Here is a 21,254-nt window from a genome sequence, read left to right as displayed (position 1 = left end):
GGCAAGGCAAGGGAAGACAAATCCAGTTGGGCAAAGTCTAGGCCCATCTAAATTGTAGCTCTTTGGGTTTTTAATGTTGAGTGGAGGAGAGAGATGATTGTGAAAAAGAATCAATAATTATCAAGCGAAGGCATTATGAATGTCAAGTTAATGAGTCATCATATAAAAAACAGAAAGTTTCCCACCCACACAAATTATCAAATGGTCAGAATAAATGGTATGAGTGAACCTGAGATGACCTCGTGCATTCATCATCCTATATAACGGGGAAGAGAGAGAGAATGAATGAATCAGTACTCAGCAGTCAGCACCACCACCCAAAGTGCTTTTGATCTCAACCGCAGAGACTGAAAAGAGGAGATACAAGGCAAATGAGGAAATAGCGGAGGGCATTGAAAAGATTATAGCAACTTGGATGGCACACAAGAAAAGTTCATCATCCCCACCCACCCACCCATCAACAGTCAACACTTCCCTTGTTTTTCCTTTCATTAATCAACTGACAACAACCTTAGAGGTATATGCTTCTCAAAAAATCCAAGGGAAAGTGATTGATCCTGAAAGGCCAGAAGGCGAAATGCGAAATTAAAATATGGGGGCAAAAGGAAAACCAAAACTATATCATATCTAGAGCCACCAGGAAGAACAACGGAAGCTGGTTTGGAGGAAAAGAACCATACAAAGATAAATGGGTGGTATCACCACCTACCATTCCATTCAAAGAGATGACATAAGTCATTTATTTTGAAATTTTGTATAGTTTCCTTATTCAAAATTAGCTTTGAATTGTAAAGGTAGTAAACTAAACAAACCTCCCGCAATTGTGGTAGGTAATGGTTGGGTGCGCTTTTGAAATTCAAAACCAATTTGACAAGATTTCCATCTCATAGAAGAAAGAAACCTCAACAATCCAGTGTCCCAACCTCCATTACAACAACAAATCGGATAGCCCTCTCCGTCTCACCCCACAAAATGATGAGGAAAAAATAACCTGAATATATATAGATATATATATATATATATATATAAGCTCCAATGCATAGAAGTACATTCCCAATCCAACCATCATACGGGTGGGGTGTCAACATTTTGTTTTTTAATACCGATAAACACATTGGAATTCCTTCAACGGATCAAGCCTTATCACAAACAAAAGGGAAGGAATGAAAAAGAATTAACAAATACAAACTTCTCATTCACTCAAATGGATGACTCGAAATTCAACATATGTGCGCAGACTAATCAAGAGCGTAACACTATTATACATCGGCCAGCCATTTTGACTTCCAAGCAGAGATTTTTTGAATCCGTATATCCCCTAGAGAAACATCAATTTACAGTGTGCAGTAAACAAAGGGCGTTTTACCATTCAGGAATCTCAACAGTGATGGGGGGACAGTTCCTTCATCGTGCGACATAACTCTAACATCAATCAAAATGCACCATACCAGTAGAAGAGTAGTATTTCTTCAGGAACAGCATGCTTTTCCCCTCCCAACAAATGGTCAATTTAAGTGATATGCTTATGGAAAAATCATCCAAGGAATTCAAAATAGCTCCTCTGAGTTGAACTTGTTCCAGGCTTCCTATATATCATTATATCAAACTAAAATTAAAGCAAGGCCCAATAAATGAATCAATGAGACAAGTAGTCCAATATATTAAATAACAATAGAAATTCAACTGAATATGAGTAATTTGACACATCATAATAGAAAATTGCATTACCAATATAACAACATATCGAATGAAATGATTATCAGACAGAATTATTATAGAACAATTATTTTGATAGGTAATTATTATAGAACAATTATAAAAAAATTCAAATATACAGTGAAATCCAAAACATAGAACATAAACAGTAAATCAACTGAACACTTGCAATCCATCGTCTCTAAAAAAATGGAAGCACATAAATTCCAAGTGATATACGAGCAGATGTGATTACTAAAAAATTGAAGCATATAAATTCCAGGTGATATGCCAGTGCAAGTTGTCAAACATCAAAAAGCATCAAAAAGTTATTTAATTGTTTAATATGCTTCATATGTTGGAACAGGTAACAATATAATTCCTTTAAGCACAACCAACAGAGTAGTAACTGATATCCAATGATAATTTTACTATCAATTTTACTAATCATAGCATAAATTCTTGACCAGAAGGTTAGAATAATTTGGAGAAGTTAGATATCTGATAGAAGTACCTTAAGGAGGTCAAAAACCTTCTCAGCAATGTACTTTTGTTGAAGATTAGCACCTTTCTGCTGCACCTTATCAGGGTGGATGCACAAAGTGGCCTTTCTATAAACTTTTTTAACTGAAGCAGCAGTAATCAAATCAGTCAAAGAAACAGGCTGCCAACCACATTCAGGCCATAGTACCTGATCACATTCAAAAACAAGAAGATCCAATTGTTACAACCATTACAAGTTTGCCACAAAAAAATAAAATAAAATACAAATTGAGAACCCATTCACCAGATAACAAAATATCTTCATAAGTAATCAGTTAAAGACGATAAGTGCTTGAAACAATAGCAAGTTTTAAACAATCATTGATTAATACCCTTGAAGTTTTTAATACTTGACACCCATAACAATGATAATAAATACTTGACGTCCAAAGAAATAATCAGAATTTAGGCTGAGAATTTATTTTAAAAAAAAAACAAAAGACAAAAATAGAACTTCGAAAGACCAATATACCCCCTGCATGGCCTCTAGCTTCCACAGCCCCCCATTCCAAGCACCTACCAACCCCCAAACTTCTCATCATCTGAACTGACATCTTCTAAACCTTGGTTTCTTATAACCACACAAGGTCCGCTGACTACAATCTGATCAAGGATTTGACCACTTTCCGCTTATCCCCCCTCATGGATCCCAGCTTCATTGGCACACTTTGACTAGATCTCAATTACTCTTCCTGCTTTTCCTCCCTTTAACTGAAGAAGAATTGTAATAGAGCATTCCAGCTTGGGAGCCCCCTTTCAAACCTGGTCCCAGGGGCAGACTTCTTTTTTAGCTCCTGTTCAAGGCTCTTCCCATTTTTTTGAGCTCCAACCTACTCAACAAGGCCAAAATCCCCTTGTCAAACCCATCAACCAACATCCCCACATATCTCCTGAACAATACCAACTTACTGAAGCATCCCTTGGAGATATGAGGATTCTGTTTGGACCAAGATAAGAGCATCCCTTCTCTGAAATAGGCCTCTCCACTGAGTCTGCAACACGCTCTACTCCACTGGTCCCACTATTTTCCATTAAATCAACTGATGTGCCAGCCTTCATGATTATTTGCAAAAACCCTCTCACAACTTCCTCATGAACAAGCGAAGGCTCTTCGGCAAACTCCCCATCATCCCTACAGCAAATTGTCTGTGTCACCTTATTGTTTTGACTCAAGTGCACGTGAGGAGAAGAAGAAAGCCCACACCCCAAGAGGGGAGAAAAGGGGATCAACATACCTGGAAAGCGCGCTACTTTAACCACCAGAGCTTCATCAACTAGAGAGAAAGTGACCTCCATTAACATTGCTGGAGAGCTACTGTACCCCCTGATCTTTGGCACTAGATCTCCATGAAAAGGGTCTTCTTTAAAAGAAGTCGAGCCGCTAAAGAGGCCCAACTTCATGATTGGGCCATTACCAAACATCTGGCCCACTCCACCCTCTTTTAGCATTAGGAATGATGAATCTGCCCTCCACCAGCACAGACCCTTCAACCTCCTGGCCCCATGACTGTAACTCCTATGCAGCCAATGCTCCTCCTTGGGGCAACACCTCAGCAGAATTTGAAATTTGTTACAAGCCCAAAGACCCTACACTCCCAGCTGCAAATGAAGCCCCCTTCAACTCTTCCCTTACCTTCTACTTACTAGAGACCACCTGCAACACCCATGGTGGAACCTCCCACCACGGATGAATGGAAAAACACAATTGCCCTACCACCAACTGAAAACTTCTCGGCACCTTTCTCCCATCTGTTTGGATCAGCACCCTTTCCCACTCCAACTTCTACCCCCCAATCATGTCTTCATCCACGCCCAAAACAAGCCCCCACAAGCGTCACCCATTAGCTCAAAGAAATCCTTTTCCCATAAGAACAATGGGAGCCCCACTATTCTCACACATCCTTCCTTGGCATGTACTCCTACCCTAAAAAGCCAACCTGGACCCATCTATATAGCATCAACTTCTTGTTAAAAACTCTCGCTCTTCTCACAGATCCCTTTTTGCTTCTATAGAAAGCTCAAACTCAAATAAGATTAAGGAAGAACCCATTAGGGCCACATAAATATTCCCTTTCGGTCTCCAGTGGTGCCAAGCCCAAGCTTCTAAAGGAGGCAAAGGGGCCTTGTCCAAAAAATCTCCCCATCTCACTATTATTAGACCACCCACACAACATCCCCTTCTCCCCTCCAGGCCTTACCCTCCTCTTTTACTAAGGAATGCCCTACTAAAGACCCTATGCCTCACTTCCATTAGAAATAGTCCCACAAGGAACACCACTATTGACTGTTGACAAGTATATTCAAAGATTTCCAAATTTCATATTTGATTCTAGTTTACCTTTTATTCTAGGAATTGAGTATTTTAACTTCCATAAGCAAGGAGCATATTTGCAGTGGTTGTATTTTACTCCTTGACAATAGGAATTTGATCATTATTATTGTTGCAAGATAGGAACAGATTACAGGGATTCATTTTAGATTCTTCCTTGTATAGCTTTTTCTTCTATCTTATACACATTGTACAGAAAAATTCTCTCCATATCATCATGGTATCAATTGATCATTAGGTCTAAGCTTTTACAGTTGATCTATTCCCCTTGGCCTTCTATCCTTGTTTGAAATTGCCAATACCTTGCACCCAAAAAGAAAAAGAAGAAAGAAAAGAAAAACCATGTCTATATTGGTGATAAAGGTTTCTTCCTTCTATTATGACAATTTAAAATGATAATATGCATGTTCAGATGACTTCTAACAAACTTGATGGGACGAACTACTCTACATGGTCCCAGTTTGTGAAGTTGTATGTCACAAGAAAGGAGAAGTTGGGATACTTGACTGGAGAGAAGAAACAACCAGCTATTTCTAATCCCTTCTTCTCTACTTGGGTGAAGGAGAATGCCATGTTGATGTCATGGCTTCTTAATTCAATGACTTTGATATTAGTGCATCTTTCCTCCGACTTCCTACAACTCATGTTATTTGGGATGTTGTGGCTCAAACATATTTTAATGGTAATGATGCTCAAATTTATGAACTTAAGCGCGAGACAAATGAGACTAGACAACAAGGAGCAATTGACCAACCATTTTTCTTCTCGTTAGGCCATTTAGCAAGAGCTTGATTTTCTCCAGCCATTTGATATGGAGCATGTAGGGGATACAACAAAACTAAAGGAGACAATCGAGAATGAGAGGGTCTACAATTTTCTAGCTAGTCTTGATGCAAGTTTTAATCAGATCAGAGTTCAAATTTTAGGAAAGATCCTCCTTCCAATCTTCATGGTGTGTATGCTTATGTTTGACATGAGGAGCATCGTGTCAGGCTACTATGCTTGTAGGCATCTCACTGGAGTTCAGCCCTTAAATATTGCTCAAGCTCCAACAGCACCAGTTATCTCTAACTCTAGAAAAGGTGTCTAACTGGAGTTCAGTCTCACTTTGTACACATTATAATAAGACAGGTCATGCTCAAGAAACATGTTTCAAGTTGAAAAGGATATCTTGAATGGTTTTGTAAGAAGGGATTTAACTCAAATTCCATAACACATCATGCATCCTCTAATGCACAATCATGTCCCTTGGCCCAACCACAATATTCTTAAGCCCAAGAAGATCAAATCAGTGAGAATGCTCAAAGGTTATCCCTAAAAGATGCTTCCTATAACTTAGCTAATTCAAGTAACTTTGGATTTGCCTTAAGCACCTCTAGTCATGATTGTTATAGGTCTTCTTGGATTATAGATTCAGGTACTACAGATCATATGACACATGAATCTAGTCTTTTTTCTTCCTATAGCACTCATCCTAGTACGAAGAATGTTAAAAAAAAACAAATGGATCTTCTGCTAATGTGTTAGGGAATGTTTAATTCCTCTAACTTCTTCCATGTCACTCTCTATCGCCTTACATCTTCCATATCTATCCATTAACTTAGTGCCCATTAGCCAGATCACTAAGTCTCTAAAGTGTTTTGTAACTTTCTTTGAAACTCATTGTGTCTGTCAAGATCTTATTACAGGAGTGAAGATTGGTCTTGGTAAGGAGAGAGGTGGTTTGTACTACTTGGATATGAATTGCCAAGATTTGGATAGACAAGCATAACAACATTACAAGAACAAATTTGGTTATGGCACAAAAGATTGGGAAATCCCTCATTAGTTATCTACGCAAATTGTTTCCATCCTTGTTCTCCAAAGTCCAGGTTTCTATTTTTCATTATAATAGTTGTGTTAGCCAAGCATCATCAAACTTTTCCTTCTAGTTTTAATAAAACTTTGGTTTCTTTCTCAATTATTCATAGTGATGTGTTGGGGTCACTCCATGTTATAAATTATTTAGACTCTTAAGTGATTTGTTTCTTTTATTGATGATTGTACTCATGTTTCATGGATCTATTTGTTGAAAGAAAAAAGTGATGCTTTTTTTACCTTTAAGTCCTTTCATCAAATGGTTCTTACCTAATTCAACACTAAAATACAAGTTTTGTGTTCAGATAATGGAAGGGAATACCTGAATAAGGGTCTAAGTGTCTATTTTCAATCTCATGGTATTATTCATCAAAATTAATGTGTTGACACACACCAACAGAATGGTGTAGCCGAGTGTAAGAATCGTCATTTCTTAGAGCTTACTAGATCCTTACCCTTTGCTATGAATGTTCCTAAATCCTTTTAGAGCGATGCAATCCTTACTACAACATATCTCATTAACTAAATACCTTCAAAAGTCCTTTAGTTTCAAACCCCTCTCTAGTCCTCATCTAAAACACATCTTATTCCAACTTGTCTTGATATCCCCCTAAGGAGTTTGATCGTGTTTGTTATGTTCATATTCACAAACGATATAGGAATAAGCTTGATCTAAGGGCACTCGAGTGCTTTTTTTTGGAGTACTCTACAAAAAAAGATACAAATGCTTCAAAAAAGATGTTTGTTTCCGTAGATGTTATTTTTGTTGAAGAAGATTATGCTTACTATTTAAGGGGATATTTAGATGCTTCTCTCAAGGGAGGAGAGAAGTCTTGGGATGTGCTACTACTACCTTCTACCAGTATATCATCATCTGAAACTATTGCACCCACTTCAAGAGCATTTCTCTAGCCATACAAATTAGTATATTCAAAAAGGGAGAAGACTTGACCACTTCTTGATCAACCCAATGCCCAATCAAATGCTCCTACAGCTGGTAATCTTCAAGTATTTCCTTCTCCTCAGCTTTCTATTAATACTTCCATTGAAGAGTCAACTCTATTAACTCTTGAGAACCAGACTTGTTATCCTTCTAGAGAGCAAAAACCATCATCTTGTCACGGTTTTGCACATTGTATTGTTAAATACCCTATCTCTCATTATATGTCTTCACATCGCTTATCTCCATCTTATAAAATATATGCAAACTAGTTATCCTTTGTGTTTGTTTCTAATAAGCTACATGAAGCTCTTGACAACCCAAAGTCAAAAGTTATCATGATTGAAGAAATGGATGCATTACAAATACATTGGAACTAGTTGAGCTACTAGAAGGAAAGAAAATAGTTGGTTACAAGTGTGAAAAATGCCTTGATGGCATGGTCTATGAACATTATATCAATTCTTGGTTCACTTATGGGCAAACAAGCGTTTTGGTAATTACATACAGTTACATAGGGGTTAGTGAATGGTATCTCTGGAATGGGCTAATTGATTAATTGGAATCCTATTGGGTTAATTAATCAATTAACCCCTTTTAGGTTAAATTAAGTTACTGAAGTCTAGTAGGAAGCCTATAATATACCCCTTAAGAGTTGGTGTTTTAGACTTTTGTCATTCTCCCTTACATTCCAAAGAAAGAATCCTAGCCTCTATCCTCCAAATCTCCACCACTTGAGTGTTTAGCTTCAAGGAAGTGTTATCAGGCGAAAGATCAGTTGTTTACAAGATCTCCAACAACTATCGCGACATTCTACAACAATCTTCATTGCAAATAATTGATTTGGGAACATCAAGATCTTGGTCAGCAATCCTAACTTGTTCTACTAGATCCAATAAAGTTTTAAATGTTATTGTTTTCCATTGTGCATAGGATCTAGTAACCCTAGGAATAGTTGCATGCACCTAATGAGATTTAGGGCAAGGGAACGAAGTAATCTTTAATTCCCTTCAATCATGATTGAAGAAATGGATGCATTACAAAAGAAATGTTACTTGGAACTAGTTGAGCTACCGGAGGGAAATAAGATGGTTGCAAGTGGGTATTCACAATGAAACATGAGGCAAAGGGTTTTGTGGAGAGGTTTAAAGCAAGATTGGTGGATAAAGGTTATACACAGATGTGTAGTTTATCAAGAAAAATTTGCACCAATGGCAAAGATAAAATATCATTCGGGTCCTCTTATCCTTGGTTGAAAACCTAGACTAGCCTCTTCAACAATTTGATACTTGACAAGTTGGCCATTCGAGACATCTATGCTCCAACTTGTGGGGAAGTGTCGATTGTTAACAAGTATATTCAAAGATTTCCAAATTTCATATTTGATTCTAATTGACCATTTATTTTAGGGATTAATTATTTTAATTTGCATTTGCAAGAAGCAGATTTGTAGTTGTCATATTTAGTTCCTTGATTATAGGAATTTGATTATTATTATTGCTACTAGATAAGAATAGATTATAGGGATTCGTTTTAGATTCTTCCTTGTATAGCTGTTTTTAATCCTTGTATAGTTTTATCTTCTCATTCATAAACATTGTACGATCCATGAAGTAAACATGCAGATAAATTCTCTCCAAATCAGCAACCTCCTCCACCCCTTCCTTCTCTGCAGACCCTTTCCTTCAAGAAAAACCAAGACAAACCTTTTGCTTCTGCACATAGAACTGAACACATGAGAAATATATCATCCTCATAGCTAAGAAGCTGTAACTTCTAGCTTCGCCCTCCCTCTAACCACACCTTGTTGAAATCCTTCAAGTTCTCGGTCTAGCAGTAGACCTCCATCCCTTCCAAGAGAATGAACAACCCTTTTCTCTAAATATAATCCACTCCGAGAAGTCATGACCTCTCTCAGTGATTATCAACAATGCTTGCCTTTCAAAAGCTCAATCAAAATTTCAAAAGATTTTTCAATCACAAACCAGCTTCTACCTCCTTGGACCTCCATTATATCACTCCACATAATGAGCTCAATCGAATCACCTGGTTTTCTTTCAAATCTCAGGAGGTTAAGGACTGTGTAGAGCCAAACAACCAAAAATGAATTCCACTAGTCACCAATCTTGTTTGTCATGGACCCAACTCAAATTCCTAGGTGAAAATATCAAGCCAAAATTAGACGCCACCATTGTCCCAAGCAAAAAAGCTTACCTTCAACAGAACCCAAGGGGTCCAAACAATCCCAAAAGGGAACACCTCGATTCTTCCATCACATAAATAGGAAAAGAGAGATTTAACAGAGAATTTGTCACACTTCCAGTTCAGCCAAACCATTTATCCTCTACACCTTACTAATTTTTTTTTTTTTTTTGATAAGTAAAGAGATTGTATTAAAAAACCACCAAAGCAGTGGCTTGAAATTACACCTTACTAATTGTCAATGTTTGCTATTATATCCTAAAGAAAGTCTCCACCCCATCTAGCTCCCAATCATAAAGAGATCAGCAGTAAGTTTCAAAAGAAGAGGAAACCTACTTATTGACCTTGCCATCAACTGCAAGTTTGAAGAGATTAGGAAATCTTCCCATCAACATAGAGTAACCACCCCAACCATCATATTAAATTGGATCTTTTGCCTATTCCCCATCTGAACAAGGTGAACTTTGAAAACTCCTCCCAACCCTTTCCATGCGATCCTTAAAATCCCATCCTGTATCAACCTCCCTCTTCCTAAAATACTCCTACCACCACTTTCCTCCAAAAGCCTCTTAACAACCATTTTCCCAATAAGCAAGCTCAAATCTCTGTGATAGAGTATGACGATGGAGTATGATGTATTGCACAATACTTAGTAGAGTTAATAATGGAACCTAAAGTTATAAGCTTATTTGATCCTTGATGTTTACTGGAAATTTTCACCAAAACAAACCCCCAAGGTTTGACAAGGCAAAAAGGTATGTGGCTCATACTTTCTACTTGAGCTACAAAATTTGGTTTTTCTGCAACAAAAAAATTAAGAAAAAAAAAAAACAAATGATTGTTGATCACTGTTAGGCTGCTAATGAGAATTTTATTGATGCATACAAAGAGAAGTCAACTAAACTTGATAGAAATTAATCAAGAACTTTAAAAAATAATAAAATATAGATGCAGTCAAGTGTTACTCCCTGCAAGAAAACAGTTATCTTCCAGATGTAGGAAGCAAATGCTGTGGGAAAGAATGCAGGTTAATAAATTTTTAGACATCAAATCTATTGAACTTGAAATGAGAGGCAAATATGTAATATATAGATTACAAGAACGCACATATTGCAATGTTGATAGCAAAGCACGCAAATTTCCCTCTTTCCCTGCAGACCAGCGCTTGATCTCAACATCTAGTGTTTCAGCAATTCTCTGATATCAGACAAAAGAATAATTAGACAGTAGCAGGATAACACAACTGACTTAAAGTCGTAATGTAGCCATGTGGAAAACATATACAAAAACAATTAAATAAGTAAAACAAATCAATAAATGTTAACCAAATAATAGAAACCTAATAATAATTATCTATTTCATTTAGATTCCTCAAAGAAGTTGAACAAAAGAAAAATAATGAACGAGAATTTGTAGGATAGTCCTAATTAATGAGTGTTATTGCATAACTCCAATGGAACAACACCCTTCAATGGAGAGAGCAATATTGTTCCCAATATAATGGGGGGAATAAGAGATGAGAGGGTGAGAGAAAGACTGTTTGTTTACTTAAATTTTTTTCATATGAGAAGAAATGTGATCCCACTTGAAGTTCGTCAATTTACTCCTTAAAATCCCAAGTTTTTAGAATTGAAAATAAGGAATTCCAGAGATAACAATTCCATCACTTCACCCTTTTTGCAATTTATACCACCCTTATCGCCACCTTTATTTTTTTATTACCCACTAACGGAGCAAGTGGGATAGAATCCAAGAAAAAAATTGTTCGTGTTTTCCTTTTTTACCACCTTTTTCTACATCCAACCATCATTGCCAAATCTAGAGGTAGTAAAAGAGGTGGTAAAATGATTGCATGCATAGCATTTTTTCTTTTTTCTAAAGCCTTCTTGATGGTGATGCAGTCAAATTAAGGTGCCCTTGGACAAATAAAGGGGTAGCTTGAAGTTGAGACAGTAAGGATCAGGATTTATAGGTATATAGAATGAAGAATTGCGTTGTCCATTCTCTAAAAGGTTATCAAAGAGATCAAAAAGATAAAAAAAGGCACAGATAGAGGCAACTCACCTCAATAGATCAGATAGAGTTTTCTCAATTTAGAATTCATGGAATCTAACAGTCACCACAATAGCTTATATGATCTTCCAACAGAATTTAATAAATGACTATAATATCTTTATTCTAGTAAATGTCTTGAAATGAAAAGAAATAAACCAATACAAAGTTTTATTAAATATATTGCTTAAAAGTCAGGTTCTTAGACAATGTTTGACAAAACTAGTTTTAGTACTGAGGATTATTACAGTTCATAACATCAATAAGTTTAAACGACTGAAAAGTAAATTTTTTTAGGCTAACAGAATGCATGCAGATCTGGACACAGTTTAATTTGATAGTTCAAAAGCACCCATGGGATGTGCCTTCGCTATTAAACAAAAGGAGTCCATAGATGCCAGCAGAATTGTTCAACCAAATTCACCGAAAATGTAAATTCCAGTAATTGACATAAACTGTACTAGATGCATGCACAAAAATATCCTTATCCATATTCAATTCAAACTTTATAGACAACCAGCCAGCTCACAATAGAGTTCCCATCCATTTTATACCAAATAAAAGTTGAGTTCTGCATGTTGTAGAGGCAGGAGGGTATATTTCTATCAGCTAGTTTTGCACATTGACTATACATATACACAAGCCTAAACAATGTCATCTGGTCTGATTATACAAAACCATTGGTTACGAAAATGAGAATCCTAAAGGTTTGATTATACAAAACCATTGGTTGAGAAAACGAGAACCCTTAAAAAAAACATCAAAAACAAAACAAAACTGCAACCAGCTAGACTTTGTTCTGTAGTTGGTCAATGTCAACTCACACAAATTGAACTAAGTTACACCAATAGTTGGCATCAACTCTGCCTCCTCATCAAAAGAGGTGATACAGTTTTTACCAATCCACAAAGCAGATCAAAGCTTTGGATGGAGTGTGGCTAGACCTCCAACCAACCCCAACAGCTTCTAACATACACATGAACACAGGATAATAGAGATAGCAAATTGCAGGTACTTACATGTCTCTCTGCTTGGTCCCTCTGAGTTTGGAGATCCCGCTGATTTTTCTCAGCCAGTGCTTTTGCCTGAACATGTACAAATTCAACAATAAAAAATTGTAAAGCCAACATCATGAAGATAAATAGCAAATAATCATACACTTGCCAAGTGCAAGCCATAAAACTTATTTATAACTATATTTCATTAAAAAGAGAAAAGATTTTTAAAAATCTTGGCATATAAAACACATACCGCACGCTCTTGAGTCCTTTGGTGACGTTCCAACCTGGCTCTCCGTCGATCTTCACTTTCCCCTTCAACATCTTGGAAATCTCCAGATGATGGAGCAGCTTTTGCAATAAAAAATAGTTAAGCCAATTATAATTCTTACAAGAGAGGACCACAAATGATTAAATGTTACACAAGAAAATTTCACTTTGGAAAGAAAGGTACCTCCAAAAATTGAAGAAAGATCATCAACAATATTTGTTGTTGATGATGCTTTTCTCATACTTGATGATGCACTTGCAGGTGGTCTTGCCACTTCAGGCCCACGCCTATTCTGAAATTGGGTATCAAACACGGGGTCCTGAAAAAGACAGTCAGAAAATCAATCAGACAACATTGAGACAAGCAAAACATGAACAGAAGATCTACAATCCCAGGTTCTCACTGAAGAGTTAGCTCTAGGCCTTGGCGCACTGCTTGGTCGAGAACCCATGCTAAAGAAAGACTCAAGGTCATTTTCATTCTTTTGTTGGTTCACTCTAGCAGCAGCAGCAGCCCTTTCTCGAGCCTCTGCCGCAGCCCTTTCAACAGCAGCTCGTTCTGTTCTAAGCCGCACTTCAGCTTCTGCCCTTGTAACAGCAGCTCTCTCACGTGCTTCCTTCTCTCTTGCTTCAGTATTTGCCCTTTCCCTGGCTTCTGCAGCAGCCTTTTCTGCTCTTTCCTTTGCCTCTGCTGCTGCCCTTTCACGAGCTTCAGCTTGTGCTCTGTGAACTGCAGCTCTTTCTGCACGCTCTCGAGCTTCAGCATTTACCTTCCCAACAGCAGCCCTTTCAGCCTTTAGGCGAGCTTCAGCAGCCGCTCTTTCACGTGCTTCCTTAGTAGCCCTTTCCACAGCTTGTCTGGCCTTTTCCCTTTCCCTCTCAATCTCCCTTGCTCGCTCCCTCTCCTTCTCAAGTCTCCTCTGTTCCCTCTCTTTCTCCTCCCTTTCCCTTTCAATTTCCCTTGTTCTCTCAAGTCTCCTTTGTTCCCTCTCTTCCTCTTCTCTTTCCCTCTCTTGCCGCTCATGTTCTAATCTCTCCTGTTTTTCTCTGATTGCTCTCTCCTGAGCATCTTGCGTTGCTTTCTCATCTCTATCCAACTGGCCAGCTTCTTTACTTCTAGAAGCTTTTGCACTTTCTCTCTCCCTTACTCCCTTTGCATGCCTAAACTTAGCTTCAGCTCTATCCATGGCCTCCTTCATAGCAGCAGCAGACGCAGCAGCAACTGAGTTTGTCTCAAATTCATCACCATAAAGACCCTCTGCATGGCCATCAACATTATTCCGAGTCCTACCCATGGCAAAATCTTCAAGTTCATCGATTTGAGACACAGCCGAGCTCTTCATTGTCCCACGGGTCAACTTAGGACTTTGAGAATACTGAGAGGAATTAGTGAAGGAAGAAAACTCATTAACCTTCTTTCTTGCATTATTGGAACCAAAAGAACCTGTTTCTGCCCTTGAAACTTGAGTTGGTCTTGTAGGAGGGGGTCTTGAAGGTGGTGGAGCACTGGTGGGTTGTGTAAAGAGAGGAATATCTGATACAGTGAGCCACACATCATCAGATGAAGACAAGTTCTCTTCAGATCTAGGAGACATCTCTCCCTGGGAATTTGTTTCATTAGGACTAGCATTTACATGTGAAGGAGGAGAAGGCGTCTGACTGAAAGATTTATGAGAATCTGTGGAAACTGTAGGAATGTCAAACAAGGTTTGATGAGATTCCCAATAATTTTCAGCAGGCATCTTCTTTTGAGAGTGGCTATCCTGACCCTCAACCGAGGATTTTTCAATTGGTTCCTTAGTAGCAAAAGTTTGAGTCTCACTTGTTGGTTCTGTGCTCGAAGGACTCCTATTCTTTCCCCTCTTATTCATCTCAGATGGAAATGCAGATTTTCCAAGGTTATCAAGGGGATCTAAATCATTAAATGCTCCCCCACCAACAGCAGATGAACCATCAACTCTGGTGCTTCCAGAATTACTCAGCTTACTAATTTCCTCTAATGGATCAGTAAACAGCACCGAGGATGAAACAGCAGGGGTTGAAGTTGATTCTAAAACAACAAACGGATCTTCAATCACATTGGAGGTTGTTTCAGTGGCATTAACAGTTGATTTTGGTGCCCAATTGACATCCGTTGTCGGCCTGTGCAAAGAGTAACATTGTGGTAAAATGCCAATCCACTGAAATTTATCACAGGTGAGATTATTTATTTTAACTGAGCAAGGAAAGAACATATGCAATTCATTGACAAATAGGGAAAAAAAAAAAAGCACTACATAACAATAATAGTGCATTCATCCATGTAAAATAAATCAGCATCATGGTATTTGGGGTGCACATAGGGTTATCAATGAGATAGAAAACCATTGGCATTACTTTGATTCAAAACAAAAAACAACAAACAAAAAAAAAAAAAACGCAAACCAGAAAAATAAAAACACCAAAAACCCACAAAAAAAGGCCATGCCTCTCAAGATTCATGAATACTGTCCCTTTTTCTTGGTTTCCTCTTTTTTGCAATTTTCCTGTCTTCCCCCTTCATATAAAGTGACCAGAAGTCCTTATAATCAAAAGATATTCAAAGAACTCATAGTTAGGGAAAAGCAAATGACCTGTGCTAAAGGATGCATGGAAGCTTACAAAGGAAAAACACCAAAAACACTAGTTATGAGGGAAACAGTGATGAAGAAAGAAGAAACAAAAACAGGACTTCTCATTCATCTCACATGAAATGTGTACATGTCTTTCTAAAGTCATATCACTTTATCCATTCCAACTCAACTTGCATGTTTCCTAGGCATTTTGTTTAGTCATCTTCTGTTAGTTCAGGTTTTTTTAAAACCAGAAGTAAACATTTTTATTATTATAAAATAAGTGAGTGTGCAGAAGGATGGGAAATCCCTCTCTCATACAACAATCCACTGCATATATCTGATTAAAATCAAGAATTATTGTATACCCAAGAAAGTAAAGGTAATTGTACAACTGAAGTGCATAAAAGCACAAAACTCAACACTTAAGGGATATAAAACAAACCCTCACCACAACCAAGATGTTTTCTTTAAAAGCCCAATGATTTAGACTTTTCTAATGCCACCCTTCTAGCTTTGCTATCTTCTAAGGAAAGCAACCATTCCCTCTCCTTTTCATCCCAATAATTGGTCTGATCCAACACATAAGCCTTGTGGGCTACTACTACATTTTCGAATACTCCCTTATTCCAAGCTCTAAAGTCCTCCTTTAACACTATCAACTCTAAACCTAAAACGAAGCTACGAGGATCCAGTAAACCGATACCCTTCCCACCAACCCTTCACCATATCTTTGAATCCCTCCACCTTAAGCCACATGTTTTCAAATCTAAAAGAGGGCATTCCCATTCTTCTCACCCCCATCTCTCTAGCAAGATAAGGGAATGATCAAACACTAGCTACAGCCATAGGAGTTGCAATGTATTTGAGAAGTGATATTCCCAATCACTTGTGATTAGGAAACGACCAATTCTAGACAGCAATTGCCTATTCAGTCCTCCACATCATTTGAAAAAGCTGCTTGTCAAGGGGAGATCAACCAAGGATAATTCCTCTATAACTTAGGAGAAACGTTTCATGGTCTAGGAGATTCTAACACAATTCTTTCCCTCTTCTAGGAATTTGACCACATTGAAATTCCCTCAATACACCAAGGATCTCCCCATAACCCCTTCATGGAGCCCAGCTCCTAAAAATTTTCGAGTTCTATCCCAATCCTACGACCATAAATTTTGAAAAACACCCAAGTGAACTTGTCCTCACAACATCTGAACTAAAAAAAGATTGAATAAGAACCGTCTCCCTCTCAAGTAGCTCCAACACTCTATCCTAGAAGGCCACCACCCTCCAGCTACTCCCATTGCCTTTAGGGCACCCACACTCCAAGAACCCGCCCACCCCTATGCTTCTAACCAAGGCCATCAACATAGCTTCCACCTTTGTTTCTTGTAGGCACACCAAATCAAATTTTTGAGGATGAAACAAAGATTTAATAACCTTCCTATTCTCCTCATTCTTAACCACTCTAGCATTCCAATACAAGATCCTTAACTTCATTGAGAAACTATAGATAAATCATAATCCATCTTGTTTTCCTTGAGCTTCTTCATTGAAGACTCATATCACAAAGCATTCCAATTTTCTCAACACTCTTTCTCTAACACAAAACTCATATTATGTTTATATCTCCATCAAGAACTAGAATCATCAACAAATAGTTCAAGATTGATACTTATATTAACTTCTATGAAATATTGAAATGTGTGTAACAAAAGTAAAAAAGAACCATTGCTAAGGACGGCATGATGGTTGGAGCTACCTTCCTAAAAAAGGAAAATCATCATGGAGGTAATCTTTCAATTGAATAGAAAGAAGGCATTGAGGGTAGATGGCATTCATCATGACTTTCTATCAAAGATTGTTAGGAGAACATCTAAAAGAGATATACTAAGAGTCTCTTAAGAGTTCCGAGTTCCATTCGTAAGAGTTCCGAGTTCCATTCGTAAGAGTTCCTAATTCAAGCTTTAACTTTCTTTTCATAGCAATTGTTCAGATTAACAAAAGAATATATGGTGTTAAGGGCTTTAAAACCATTAGCCTAAACACAAAATATACAAGATCATCACCCTATAGGCTTGGCTCCAAAAGCAAAGAGTTGGGATGGAGATGTGAGAGGTTCTAGGTTCTAGTCTTGGTAGGGAGAAAAAAGAAAAGAAAAAACTCAAGATGGATGCAAGAGTAGTTCATACTTCATATGCATTCTCAACTTGATATAATCCATAAAATTATTTCTCCAACTTATGTCCCCTTTGTGAAGTGTGTTTCACATATAGAGTCGTAGCCTGATGAAATTCTTAATCAAAATTCCAATCCAAGAAGTGAGGAGCAGTCATAAAGGTTGGTTTTAAGAAAGCCTATGATCATGTTGATTAAGATTTTATGGCCCACAAATTAACTAGGCAAGCTTCGTTTTTATGTGGCAAATTAAGTGGTTGCTTGTCCATGGAGAGCTTTGCTACTATAACCAATTAGAGGGTGAAGGGGCGAATGAAGGCCTCCATGATCAATGAGAAGATATTTAGTTTGGAGATCAAACTTCATTCCCTTACTCCACCTTTTAAGGTAGGGGAAATTTGACATTTTGCTCCTTTTCCCAACAATTCATAGTTGTTGAATTTTGAATTTATCAGATATCTAAATGATCTGAGAAACAAAGGATTTCCCCATTCAACTTCATACAAATAGCATGCAATGCTTTGCAAAATCACTTCAAAACATAAATTACCATATATTACTAAACAAAGCATCACAACCACCCAAAATTCAATGTTCATATGCTGCAGCTGTCAATATGATGAGCACATCCACAATATGCACAAAGCAAATACAAAATATGATTTGAGCATAAACAGCTAAGTGGATACAAAAAGTACCCAAATTTAGGTAAAATATGCAACTAAGAACAAATCACATGGAAAACAGAATCTATGACTTGGGAGACTATTTCCACCAAAAGATAGCAAATCATCAAATCTAGTAAATTAAACAAACCCATATAGCTAATGTGCTTCTGATATCAAACCAATTGAGAATTGACCCAAAACATACAAGAGCAAGGATAAATCTGATTTCAGCACAAGCAGCTTAATCCATGTAGTATCCAAATTCAGGCAAAAACCTGCAGTTGAGACCCACATAGCAAACAATACCTAGTACTTGAGAGACTACTCTCCCCGGACCCCGGTTAGAAAATCATCCAAAGTAATTTGCACAAATGTATGCTTCGACCATCAAACCAATTGAGCATTTACCCAACACTTGAAAAGCAAACAACGATCCAATCTCACTATTATCAGCCAAATTGATGCAAAAGTATCCATATTCGGGCCAAAAATAATTGCAATTGAGAACAAACCCACATAGAAATCAATACCTATTACTTGGAGGACTAATCCGACCAAACCCATGAAGCAAATCATCAAATCCAGACCTAACATCCTCGACATTTCCGGATCTCTTCGGCTCCGGATCCTTCCTCCCAAAACCCCCAAGAAGATCATCAAACGCATCGTTTTGCTTCTGCTTCGATCCCGAAACCGTCGAAAACGCATCGTAGTTCACCGAACCCGAGGTCTTCAGCCCCGGCACCCCATCGAAAATATCATCATCGTAAACCGGCTTATCGTAAACAGGCAACGACGTTGCTTTGGCTCCCGACCCGGATGACCCACCAAAAATCGAATCGAAATTGATCGACGACGATGGCGCTGCACGGCCATCTGATGAGGAGGAGAAGAGCGAATCGGAGTCGTCCGGAGCGGCGTTCCAAGGCGATCTGGTGGGTCCGCGGGAACTGGGCTTGGAGGACGACATTGGGGCCGATTTGGATTGGGATTTGTATCCGAAATCGGGCGCTAAGAGGCCTGAGAAGTCATTCATGGTTGGTGAATTTGGGAAATTTTGGAGATGGTTGGGGGCAAAATTGGGATCGAAAAAAAAAAGTGAACGGGGGCGGCTGTGGTGGCGATGGTGGCTAGGGAGGGAGGAGCATGGAGGAGGAAGAGATCTGAAAGAGTTTTTAGAGAGAGAAAGTCCTTTTTAGAGAGAGAGTTGGCCAGGCGCCTGTGCTTTGTCTGCTGGTGTCCATTTGAAGGTCACCTGCTTTTTTTTATTATTTATTTATTTATTTTGCCACGACCCTCTTTTTTTTTTTTCAAAAAGTAAGATGAAATGTTTTTTTTTTTTAATAAATAACAAGAAAACATGTTCAATAACTAATTTTTAGAAATAATTCTAAAAAATAGCTTTTAAAATTAAAAATATTTTTTTTAATTATTTTTAAAAATTATTTTTATATCTAAGTTTTTTTTAATTAATTATTATATATATTTGTATAATTATTTTTTAAAACAATTCTAAAAAATAAGTGAAAATAATTAAAAGATGTTATGAAAAAATATTTTATTTTCTCTTCCTGAGAATAAAAAAAAAAAAAAATTGGTTGTCCAATGTATTTTTTAAATTTTCTCGCACCTAAAAAAAATTGTACTAAAATAAATGTAATAACAATTTTTATAAAATAAAAAAAATTATAATTTTTTTATTATATGGATATAAATGTTGTAAAAATACAAATCTACATATTTGTATTAATTGTCTTACGATTTATTAATTTTTGTAGATCAAATTGTAATTTATGCGTGCATAGAAATTTAATTCAGGGCGAAAGGTGATTATATTGAATGATATTATCAATATGTTTTGATGTTTGAAATATTAAATATTTTGATATAAATAAATAATAATTGAAATTTTATATCTTGTTTATGATATCGTTTAGAGGATGGAGGATAAATTGTACTTATATGACCTGAAAATCAAATTTTTAGTTTTTATTTTTCCTTCATTCAATGTTTAGAGTTTTTAATAAAATTTGCATTTGTAAATATCATAAATTAATTTAGCATAGAGCAAAATTTACTAATTATGAAAAATCAACTATGTAGATTTACATGGACCTAAACATCCCTTCTTGCACAAGTCTTATATTATCAAAACCTATATTTGTCTTTATGTCTATAACATAATACATGCACGCTCCTTAGTAAATATGTCAATGACGTGAAGGGATGCAGTCAACCATTATGAACAAACTTGAACAAGATTTTAGTTTGGTAAGTGTTAGAAATATGTAAAGATAATAGTCATAAACTATAAAGTGAAAGGCATTTAACAACATAATAAATATATTTAAATGTGAAAAATCTTAGCAACTTAGATGAATATAGGAAATTACACTAAAAGAGACATGAGCACTTAAGCATTCTTCAAGATCGTTAGGAGGCTTGTGTGCTATTTGAGGACGTTACATTATATTTAAAACTTCTTTTTGTAATTTTAATTTTCATGCCTAAAAAATTAAAAGTTCATTATATACCTTACATTTGTCATTATCCTTTGTACAACTCAACGATACTTACTTGAATGGTTTCGAGAATGAATCAATAACGATCTTTGTATCTACAAGATTATAGTAAAACTTAAGAAGTGTGCAGAGTTGAATCCAATAATGCATGGACAAAATTGTCAATTTAAGCTAACTTAAATAGTATATTAACAATCTTCCCTTTTGACAATTTTTTGACAAAATAACGATTACATAAACTCTCTAATACTCTCAAATAGAATTTACATATCACTCAATAATGTTAAAGTTTAAAACAAGCAACCAACCAATGATCTTTAATCATCTAACTTTGAATCTTGAAAATTCCTAGAAACTTGTAGCTTGCATATACTTAAATAACAATTTTTGTGAAAAGTAGTGCAAAAGAAAA

General features: G+C 36.9%; 1 protein-coding gene across 1 annotated transcript; it reads right to left on the bottom strand.

Moving 5' to 3' along the window:
- Positions 1–1,024: 1,024 nt before the first annotated feature.
- LOC117917330 (auxilin-related protein 2-like) lies at positions 1,025–19,550 on the bottom strand. The gene is made up of 8 exons (XM_034833571.1): positions 18,851–19,550; positions 13,291–15,028; positions 13,071–13,206; positions 12,870–12,967; positions 12,638–12,703; positions 10,674–10,763; positions 2,210–2,386; positions 1,025–1,586 (listed from the first exon to the last, which is right to left on the bottom strand). The coding sequence occupies exons 1-8, from the start codon at positions 19,354–19,356 to the stop codon at positions 1,548–1,550; spliced, it is 2,850 nt and encodes a 949-aa protein (XP_034689462.1). The 5' UTR covers positions 19,357–19,550; the 3' UTR covers positions 1,025–1,547.
- Positions 19,551–21,254: the final 1,704 nt, after the last annotated feature.

The sequence above is a fragment of the Vitis riparia genome, chromosome 7 (genome assembly GCF_004353265.1).
Source record: "Vitis riparia cultivar Riparia Gloire de Montpellier isolate 1030 chromosome 7, EGFV_Vit.rip_1.0, whole genome shotgun sequence".
NCBI classification, from domain to species: Eukaryota; Viridiplantae; Streptophyta; class Magnoliopsida; order Vitales; family Vitaceae; genus Vitis; species Vitis riparia.
The sequence above is the reverse complement of the archived record's forward strand: the minus strand, read 5'-3'. Positions and strand labels throughout refer to the sequence as shown.

What these genes read in the sequence shown, in the direction of transcription:
- LOC117917330 (XM_034833571.1), bottom strand. Translation starts at nt 19,356, where the DNA reads ATGAATGACTTCTCAGGCCTCTTAGCGCCCGATTTCGGATACAAATCC. An exon ending in ATTAGTCCTCCAAGTAATAG is followed by an intron (nt 15,029 to 18,850) that starts GTATTGATTTCT and finishes CTCTTTGCACAG; the next exon opens with GCCGACAACGGATGTCAATT. An exon ending in AAAGGACTCAAGAGCGTGCG is followed by an intron (nt 12,704 to 12,869) that starts GTATGTGTTTTA and finishes GTACATGTTCAG; the next exon opens with GCAAAAGCACTGGCTGAGAA.